The 10854-nt window shown below is 40.9% G+C and overlaps 1 protein-coding gene across 1 annotated transcript; it reads left to right on the plus strand.

Annotated features, from left to right (window-relative positions):
• Window positions 1-5276: 5276 nt before the first annotated feature.
• Window positions 5277-10568, plus strand: LOC134443484 (serine/threonine-protein kinase/endoribonuclease IRE1-like). Its single transcript, XM_063193254.1, has 5 exons — window positions 5277-6099; window positions 7770-7933; window positions 8431-8660; window positions 9076-9202; window positions 10437-10568. Exons 1-5 carry the CDS (start codon window positions 5277-5279, stop codon window positions 10554-10556), a joined length of 1464 nt encoding a protein of 487 aa, XP_063049324.1. The 3' UTR covers window positions 10557-10568.
• Window positions 10569-10854: the final 286 nt, after the last annotated feature.

Below are 10854 nucleotides of genomic sequence, written 5' to 3' on the forward strand. Positions count from 1 at the left end.
CATACCTGATTTTATTGTCTTTTTTAAAAAAATCTGACGGTGGTGACTAATATGCTGGACACACTTTGAGCAATCAGAAAATAGTAGTAAATATTGCTTTACACACACTATGTGCATATCTACAGAACCACTTCAATATGGACTTTCACATCATGGTGATATTATTCAATAATATCAGTGATTTTTACATTTTAAGTCAATTGAAATGATGATGTCTGTCCTTGGGACAGCTGTTTTTACAGGGTGTGGGCAGGTTTATAGCCATGAAAAGTAATAAAATTACACTTAAATATTTCAAACGACTGTACATTTATATAACAGACCCTTGTGTCTTTACCTGGATTCATTTTGTTCATGAAAATGAAGTTTATTTTCAACAGAATTGGCAGTTTATTGCAGAGACATGTTTTAGCCGCTTTCTCAAGAATCAGTGCTTTGCAAAGTGTGTGTAAGATGAACTAAGCAGTCTATGTTGATATTCGGCCGGATAGCAAACAATACTTTGTCCAAAGTTGCGCAAGTCTCTATAGCGTCTTGTCCGTCCAGCAGCCAAAACTAGAGTGAGGATTTAGGGCAAGACAATGAGTGCATCCCAATATGTGTCCTTGCCTCCTCCACTTGTGCTTGTCTCCTTGTCCCGCCTCCTGGCCCCTCCTCCATGGAGAAAACTATGAAGTTTCCCAGCTGTCAGCCTCGCCACAACAACTTTTGAGGGACTGTTTTTCATTCACCATCCCAATTGCAAATGAGAAAAAGACTTTACAATTGAGCTTTTGCAAGATATTGAAATATAATGCTGTTGTCAGTGATGTCATCATGACGAGAAGCAAGTGGAGGAGGCAAGTGGAGGAGGCAAGGTCACATATTGGGATGCACCCAATGGGTTATCAAAGGTCAGTGATAACCAGGTGATTGTGAATGGGGCTTTGGTCACAGCGCCTCCTAAAGGAGGAGGACTGAGAACAACATGGCAGGGACCCTGGGCCAGCCATTTGGCAATCAGAGGGAAAGTAACTCTTATACTAATGATTATTGATGACCTTCGTCTCAATCATCATCAGTTTGAGTCACATGATTCTCATAACTTTGTCATGAGTTTCTCTGCGTAGAGAAGTGGCAGGAATTGTACCTACATCTACATGCCGTTATAATTGAATCGCACCATATCGTACTGCATCGCAGTAGGTAGGAGAATCGTACCGTATTATCACTGGTTATTTCATGAATTGTGAATGTATCGTATCGTTGGCATGTGTATCGAGATGCATGTTGTATCACTTTGATGATGAAGATTCCCATCCCTAGTGTATATCCATCTTGGAGAATTTGGGGAAATGGGCATTTTCCGGGTATGTTCATTCACAAAACTAGACTGCCTGTGCAGTCGCCTTCGACTGCTTAAGGTATATCCCCGAAACGCGACGCTTCCAGTCCCCAATCATTCCTACCACTCCCGTCCACTTTTTCATGAACGTTTATGATAAATACAAAATATAAAATAAATATATTTAAGATCTATACATAGATCAATGATGTGCATAGGCTTAAAACCAAATGACTATTGTGAAAATGAAGGAAAAAATGGGGCAAATGGTAACACTGTTTTAATGGTTCACTATTACAGTGGATATACCACATTAGGTACAGTGTAATAACCAGTGTAACAATATTTAATACCACGTCATACCAGTGTGACACCATGTATCAATTTTGTACTTATATCATGTAGGCTATTTGTGTGTAAGTGGTATTACATGGTGTTGCATATTTGTACACTGGTATTACACTAGTATTACATGGTATTACATATTGTTACACTGGTTATTACACTGTACCTGGTATTGCCTATTTTTACACTGGTATTACACTAGTATTACAAGGTATTAAATATTGTTACACTGGTTATTACACTGTAGGCCTACCTGATATGGTAGATTCACTGAAATGGTGAACCATTAAATTAAGGAGTTACCGGGCAAATCAATCCACCCAGTCAGAAGTTATGGGCCAAATAAAAATTCCACCATTTTGAAAGTGTTGACCTCCAAACTCGAATCAGTTCATGAACCTACCCTGCAGCATTCACACACCAAATCTGGGACAAATCCATCCACCCGGTCAGAAGTAATGGGCCAAACAAAAATTCGGCCATCTTGAATTCGGCCATCTTGAAATTGTTGACCTCCAAACTCGAATCAGTTCATGAACCTACCCTAGAACATTCACACACCAAATCTGGGACAAATCCATCCATCCGGTCAGAAGTTATGGACCAAACAAAAATTCGGCCATCTTGAATTCGGCCATCTTGAAAGTGTTAACCTCCAAACTGTAATGAGTTCATGAACCCACCCTAGAGCATTCACACACCAAATCTGGGACAAATCCATCCACCCGGTCAGAAGTAATGGGCCAAACAAAAATTTGGCCATCTTGAATTCGGCCATCTTGAAATTGTTGACCTCCAAACTCGAATCAGTTCATGAACCTACCCTAGAACATTCACACACCAAATCTGGGACAAATCCATCCACCCGGTCAGAAGTTATGGACCAAACAAAAATTCGGCCATCTTGAATTCGGCCATCTTGAAAGTGTTAACCTCTAAACTGTAATCAGTTCATGAACCCACCCTAGAGCATTCACACACCAAATCTGGGACAAATCCATCCACCCGGTCAGAAGTAATGGGCCAAACAAAAATTCGGCCATCTTGAATTCGGCCATCTTGAAATTGTTGATCTCCAAACTCGAATCAGTTCATGAACCTACCCTAGAACATTCACACACCAAATCTGGGACAAATCCATCCACCCGGTCAGAAGTTATGGACCAAACAAAAATTCGGCCATGTTGAATTCGGCCATCTTGAAAGTGTTAACCTCCAAACTGTAATCAGTTCATGAACCCACCCTAGAGCATTCACACACCAAATCTGGGACAAATCCATCCACCCGGTCAGAAGTAATGGGCCAAACAAAAATTCGGCCATCTTGAATTCGGCCATCTTGAAATTGTTGACCTCCAAACTCGAATCAGTTCATGAACCTGCCCTAGAGCATTCACACACCAAATCTGGGACAAATCCAAACATCCGTTCAAAAGTTATCGCGTTAACACGAAAGACCTTACGCGGCGGCGGCGGCGGCGGCGGCGGCGGCGGCGGCGGCGGACGCGGCGGCGGCGGTGCACGCAAAACCATTACATCCCCGACGCTCCGCGTTTCGGGGATATAATTACATGTAGTATGTCTTGAGGTCCAATTTGAAAATATATAATATATTATGATATTACAATATATCATATTTTATATTATAACCTCATTAAAGGTCAATTTATTTTATAATATATAATATATTATAATATACTATGGGTCGTAAAAGGTCAGTTGAAACCAAGGAGCGTAGAGACATTAGGGCTTACTGATGTCATAACAGCATAGTACGAAATGATGGCGAGGGGAGTACGGAAATGTTATTCTTCTTCTACGGTCAGTATTGGAAGCATCAGGGAAGCATGCAATGCCACTTCCGCGAGGGTCGGAGTGTGGAAGAGGACATAGGTCAGCTGTTCTTAATTACCCCCAGCAATTACTGCTGACCAGCAGCTGCCGTTAATTTGGCCACAAACTGAACACTGACAACCGGATATCGTCTTTCGGCACATTTTCGCGGAGTTTCCGGATTTTGAGGAGTACGCCAATTGGATCCATCGCACCCACTGATCCATCCACTCGTGTCCTCAGGCAACGCCCCCATACTACACCTTGGCCAATGCATTTCCCCCCGAGAGATTGTTCTTCTGTGTCGACTTTCTTTAGTTGAAACTGATAGGCTACCCAAACGCAGCATATCTACCATATTACTACCAAACATCTTATATATGTGCTTATATTATATGCTATATATTGACATTGTTGTTCTTCACCAATTCTATTTATCTAACAAAAGTATTTTACTAATGCCCCAAATGCGTCATACAATCAAAATCATTTATACTATAGCTTTAGGTTCCATTTTGTTAGTGCAAGAATGTAAATTGGCAAGTCTCATCAGACTTTTGAATTACAGGTCAAATCAAGTCATTTGCATATTCAACACATTTAAGAAATACCTGTTGAAAACAAAAACGGTTACTTCAACACAATTCTTTCTCTCATACTGTGTCGTGTCCAACCTTTTTCTATGGTTTTCATTTTCATTTCCCTTAAGGTCCATGGTATGCAGCCTCAGGATGTCAACAGGCAGACACACCCCATCATACAATATATCATTGACAACAATTTGAGGAAGTTAAAAAAGAAAAAAATTGATGTTAATGGATTATATCCATATGCGGAATGGGAAGATGATGTGACACCTCTATGTGCAGCCGCTGCCTGTGGAAATGAAGAGATTTGTGAATACCTTTTCAGTCAAAATGCAGATCCAAACCTTCCATCAATTAAAGGCTTAACTCCTTTGCTTTGTGCTGTGCAGCTCAGTGTGAACATTAATGTTGTAACAAAATTATTACGTGGAAAAGCTGATCCTAATTTAGGACTTCCGATTATACAAGCGGCACTCAACAACAGGAAAGATGTAGCAAAAGAACTGCTCAAAAATGGAGCGGTACTTGAACCAAATCATATAGATCATCATGCAGATACATTAGTTTCTAACATGTTACAGAAATTGTCTTTGGAGGATGAACAAATGTACAACTATGAAGTATTTTTCAAGTTCAAATGTGACGTTCCAAAGAAGCATCCAGAGGAAATTTATCAGCTTTACCAAAAGGATTTTTTTGAAGTTCACCCAAGTATGCACTATTGCCTTTTTGATCTGTTTTCTTCAGTCACTGGTCAACATTATTCCGAACAAAGGGCTAATACGTGGCTGAAAAAGCATCAGAATGAATATGTACAATGGGCAATTCAACACTTACCATTAATACCCCATGAAAGGCTAAAACTTTATGTTGTGAATAACTTGCGTTCAGCTTTTTGCTTCATGAAAGAAATCCCACTCACATATTCACGTCCCATCATACCAGTCCTTTTAAAATTACTAAAAACAGCTACCTGCTTGTCTGAATTTGAATTTGATCTGATTCTTGAATTACTGAATATCATCTTACAAAAGACCCCTTGGCAGAAAGATGCATCAGATAGCAACCTCATGAAGAACTTGTGCAAGGGTGTAGTCTCCTTTACAGATGAAAAGCATGCAGCTCTCACTGGGGCATATGCCTATGGCATAATAGCACATCTACACCCATATCCGGGTCTAAGTGAAATGATCACTGCCCTTGGCATCACGTCAGTGCCTGAGAGAATACTGGATACTGCAGATATCTGCAGGGATGACACTTTGAAGAGGAAAGTGAGAGAATTGCATGGAAGGTTAACAGGCCAATGTTCAGAAGAACAAACAGATCAGGGCAAAGAACACAGGAAGAAAGGTTCCACAGATGATGTGGAGTCTGGTTCAGTGATGGGTGCCTCTGACTGTGATATTCCAAAGCGTTCGGTTCAGGAAGCATGCTCTGCTGATGATGGTTCAAGTGTCAAACCGTTCCTTCCTCTTACTGACACAGAAACTACCTCACGACCTTGGCTCAAACTCAGTGTTCGCTGGAGGACAAAGTTAGAGAGTCTTGCTAGCATGAGAATGACAGAGGTTAAAACTGTTAAGAATCTCATTTTTTGTGTCAACTCTGACTACCTAATTGCAAAAGGTAGTGATGGCACTGAGGTGTTTCTCGGCCTCAGAGATGATGGCACTGAAGTTGCCATCAAGCGCATGACCAAGACAAACTACCAGTTGCTCAAACATGAGGAACAATTCCTGCGCCTACCAGAGCTGGACAGTCCCAGTATTGTACGATATGTTGACTTTGCTGAGGATGATAACTTTGGTTACTTAGCCCTACAACTTTGTGAGTACACATTGGAAGAATACATAGACCCAAATAACCACCACTTACCAGAGTGTGTTAACGACAAGATGGATATTCTGAAGACAATAGTAAAGGAAGTCCTTTCCAGTTTGGAGGTCCTCCATGATAAGAACACCAATGTACTTCACAGAGACATCAAGCCTCAAAATGTTTTGATTGGTAAGAACTTTTTGCATTGATTATGTTTGTTTACACATCATTGACCCCCTATTCTGCCCCACACAGGCAAAGTGCAGTAACTATGCCAACATTGAAACTGAGAAAAATGTCTTTGGTAATAGGTTGGATTTAGTTACTGCAAATTATGCATAGCAATATCTCTAAAACAGGACACATTTTTTTTACAAGATACCATTTTCAGTCTAAACTCAATTATGACAAAATATATAGGGTGCGTTCCACCAAATTGGTCCATCAGCTAAATTGGGCCGGATAAGCATCGGGTGTCTCACTTCTTTTAACCCTATCCAGACCGGGGGGCGGGGGGGTAAAAGTGCCCGCACCAACTTTGATGTCGTATAACTCCTGAATGACTAAAGCTATGACTACGAAACTTTGTGACTTTTCCTGAAATGAAGTTGGCTACAGTGTGATACCAAAACATTAGGTTTATCATTTTTGTTGTTGCCATGGCAACGGTTTTCTGACAGGTACGCCTGACCAAAAATCACTGATCTAAGTCTCATCATCATCACTTTTCATATTTTTTTTACATTTTCATTAGCATCAGACACCCTTGTGAACATTTGAAGTGGTCTGAAGCACATAATAACCAAAATTGATGTGCATTACCCAAGTTAGATGGAAAATATATTAAGGTGACATTTTGGGCAATAAAATCAGGAAATGACGTCATAATATCCAATAATGACACCAAACTGATGCCATTCATAGATCTTTGGCTGAAGATCATCCCCTCCAAGTTTGGTGGTCATACGCCATTCGGTTCCTAAGTTATGAGGGGGGGGTCAAATGAGCCCCCCCCCGGTCCCAGGAATGCCAGTCTGGATAGGGTTAATTCTACAGACCAACCACCATAAATGTACTGAAATTGTTGCAACATTACCACTCTATCTGTTTAAAGTCATTTGAATTGCATAACACTTTTTTGATGGGCAGAGGGAACGCTCATATGGAGAGTGACAGAAGAAAGTGAATTTTCAGTCTTACCAAAATAAGAAATCGTCCAGATAAAATAAGGATTATACTGTTTTCAGATCTGATAAAAACTGGAAAAACTGATATGTTTTTAGGTTTGAATGTGTGCCTTTAATTTGGAAAAACATAGTTTTGGCAACATTGTGAACTTGAAATACCTAAAAATGTCAAAAAACCCATCGGCCTATTTTGGCTGAACATGTTAAGGTAAAGTGGGCCGCCATTTTCAGGTAATTTGGGCCGTTTTTTTCTATGGGAATTACCATTTATATTTTCTGCAAAAACAATGTGACTATACATGTTCTTCCTCAGATTTCATCAGTCTTTCTAAATTTGCCAAAAAGTGGCCCAATTCACCTGAATGCACCCTAGTTACTGCACTTTGCTTTTGTTGGGCTCTGCAAAATGTAGATGCCTTGCTCAAGGCTGCTTGCTTCAGCTGTGGATGCAGTTGTTTATTTCCATACTCACATTCTTTCTCACAAAACGAGATTCTAAACTACTGATCAATAGAGCAACGCTCACTCCATAGCCATTGAGCACACAGTATATAGACTACTGTATGTAATACTTGCTGGGGATATGTGCTGTAAAGCAGTTCTGGGCATCAACTATGTGACAAAAAGAAGCGCCTCAGATTTGGATAATACATTTCCTTTTTTCTTTCAAAGACATCACCGGAAAAGCAAGGTTGGCTGATTTTGGCATCAGCAGAAGACTGAGAGTTGGACAAACAACACTGCGCACAACAGCTGCAGGAACCAAATGTTGGAAGTCCCAGGAAACACTTAAGAAGCACACTGACAGTGGCTATAAGAGGTCCTCCGATATCCAGGTGTGTACTGTACTTTGAACACTATTCACTGGATAGTGATTGGAGTGGGAGCGTACCTATGTTCCCCAGGTCCTATGTTCCCCGAGTCCTATGTTCCCCTGTCTTTGTATGGGAACGGGGAACATAGGACCCTTTTTCTAAAAAAGGGTTCTATGTTCCCCACATTGTATGTTTCCGAGTTTTCAAATTGTGCCCTTCCCTAAACTTAACCTGTCGTAATGCAATGTTTCTGAGTTTTCAATTTGTGCCCAAAACTATCCCTAAACCTAACGCTTTGCCATGTGGCAGCAGTCTACTTACAATAGAAGCAAAAAAAGGGTCCTATGTTCCTCGGTAGAGGGGAACATAGGACCCGGGGAACATAGGGATGACCCCATTGGAGTTGTAATCAAAGAGCATGTTTGTTTACCCCATTCTGGGTTCAATGTCAGATGTGCTGAATTCTGGCCTGACACAATATTAGGCCTACTTTGTGTTTTTAATACACTTCATTTCAGGTTGCAGGGATGTTGGTTTACTACATCCTTTCCTGTGGAGATCACCCTTTTGGGGATGAGTATCATTGCGAGCTCAATATTCTGAACGGGAAGCCCAGAGATGGATGGGAAGATTTGGTGGAGGATGAGCTGGCAAAAGATCTCATCGAGTGGATGATCCAGGCAGAACCCAGTTCTAGGCCAACGGTGCAGCAAACACTCACTCACCCCTACTTCTGGACAAATGACAGGTTTGATAGCTCAATCTATTCATCAGCAAAGTCAGACATGCTGATTACTAGGACACATTAAGTTGTTCAGACGTTATAATGGGTAAGCCCTCAGTGAACTTGAACACTTGAACTTTTCGGAACGTTGGAATTTGTCTTAACGTAGCCCCTTAATGCACGCCGTACCTCATGTGGCACGCTGTAATAGACATTGAAACTTAACTACTATAGTACTACACTACTATGACAGTGCACAGGGCCTTTAGTAATACATTACGACTTGGTCATTCATTGCCATTCTGGTAGCAGCTCATTTATAATGCCATGTCTTAAGGGGTTAACATAGTAAAACATAACTATTACTTTTACATTATGTGATTTGTAGGGGTTTTTTATGTTGTGGGTGGCAGTGACACGATATGATTTTATTTGGCAGGAAGGAGGAGTATTTGTCAAAGGTTGGAAATATGCCCGAGGCAGACTACAAAGCAGCTGACGACAGCCTCCTCGAGGACCTTCAGAAACGCTCAACTGATAAATCCTTCTCCAGCTGGAAGGATAAAGTAAGCAAAGCATTTTAACTTCAGTTTGAAGCAACAGGGATGTTATTTGAATATACAGTTTGCTTATTTGTCTAAAAACAAATGTCCATACATTTACACTTAAGTCAGCATAATTTTTCATCAGCTGAATAAAGAATTCAACTGTTGGAAAATAAAAACATACCCAGAATCATGTATCATGTGCATATCATTTGAAAATCACTGTCTTAACTTAAAGGGGCAGTTTGGTCAATTTCAACATGCAGTTGTATTGCTCACGCTACCCTTGACTTGTCAGTACCTGGTGATGCCACATTTTTCGGCTCAGCCCTTTCCGAGATATGAGCAATTCTAATGGGGGCAGCGTTCGTTTACATTTTTAAAAAAAAAAAGAAACATAGGCCAACTCCAAATATTTTCCCAAAAGGTACTGCTGTTTGCTAGTTGTCTGCTGATATTTTATAACCTTTTGGATGTTTTTGGGAATAAATAAAAATGTTTTTTTGAAATGTAAACAAAGAGCTGCCCCCATTACAATGACCAGGATCTCGGAAACGGCTGAATAAGAAGAAAAAAAAATCTCAGGCACTGACAAGTCAAGGGTAGCGTGAGCAATACAACAGCATGTTGAAATTGACCAAACTGTCCCTTTAAAGGACCACTTCAGTCTTCTTTTTTGCTGTTGTATTGCTCATGCTCAGGGGCGGAGATATGGGGAGGGCAAGCAGGGCACTTGCCCCTGGGCCTAGGGCCTTTCCGTGTTGGTGGCCCTATTGTGAGCTTGGCATACTGTAAGTGTCTTGCCCTAGGGCTATTTTTCCGCCACTGCTCACGCTACCCTTGACTTGTTGTTACCCGGTGATGACACATTTTTCGGATCAGCCCTTTCCGAGATCTGAGCTATGGGGGCAGCTTTTGTTTGCATTTTAAAGTCTTAACATAGGCCAACTCCAAATATTTTCCCAAAAGCTATCGCTGTTAGCTAGTTGTCTGCTGATGTTGCATAACCTTTAGGAGTTTTTTTGGGAATAAATCAAGATGTTTTTTTGAAATGTAAACCAAATTCTACCCCCATTACAATGACCAGGATCTCGGAAAAGGCTGAAAAAAAATCTCAGGTAGTGCAGGGTAGTGTGAGCATTACAACTGCATGTTGAAATTGGCTGAACTTATCCTTTAAGATTGGGAATATGGTGAAAATCTCATTATAGGCTATTAATAAGCAGACTCAACAACCTGTTCCTGTTTTTGCCAGTTCCCTTCTGAGCTGATTGAGAAGTTGGAAACAAAAGGCGGTAAGAGCAAGAAGCGGACAGTCTACCCTGACAACACCCTGGGTCTGCTGCGCTTCATTCGCAACCTCCACGCTCATTAGTAAGTAGCCTGTCAGACAGACACTAAAATACCTATTGTACTCTAATACACATGTATTTGACATGCTTTTCAGACTGACTGAATGTATTTTTTACTTGTTTGTTAGTGTTGAGGATGCAGAGGAGATTGACCTGATGGGCCTTTTTCCTGACCTGGTTGCAACCGTCTACAAGTTCGCCGACGCGAAGGGCTGGAATTCCAGAACCAGCTTGAAGAAATTCTTTAATGTATCATTATAAATACTCTGGAGTGACTGACCCACTTTGATGGGGTTGTTTTCAATGTCACAAATGCATGTT

This window comes from Engraulis encrasicolus, unplaced genomic scaffold, assembly GCF_034702125.1.
Source record: "Engraulis encrasicolus isolate BLACKSEA-1 unplaced genomic scaffold, IST_EnEncr_1.0 scaffold_331_np1212, whole genome shotgun sequence".
In the NCBI taxonomy this organism is placed as follows: Eukaryota; Metazoa; Chordata; class Actinopteri; order Clupeiformes; family Engraulidae; genus Engraulis; species Engraulis encrasicolus.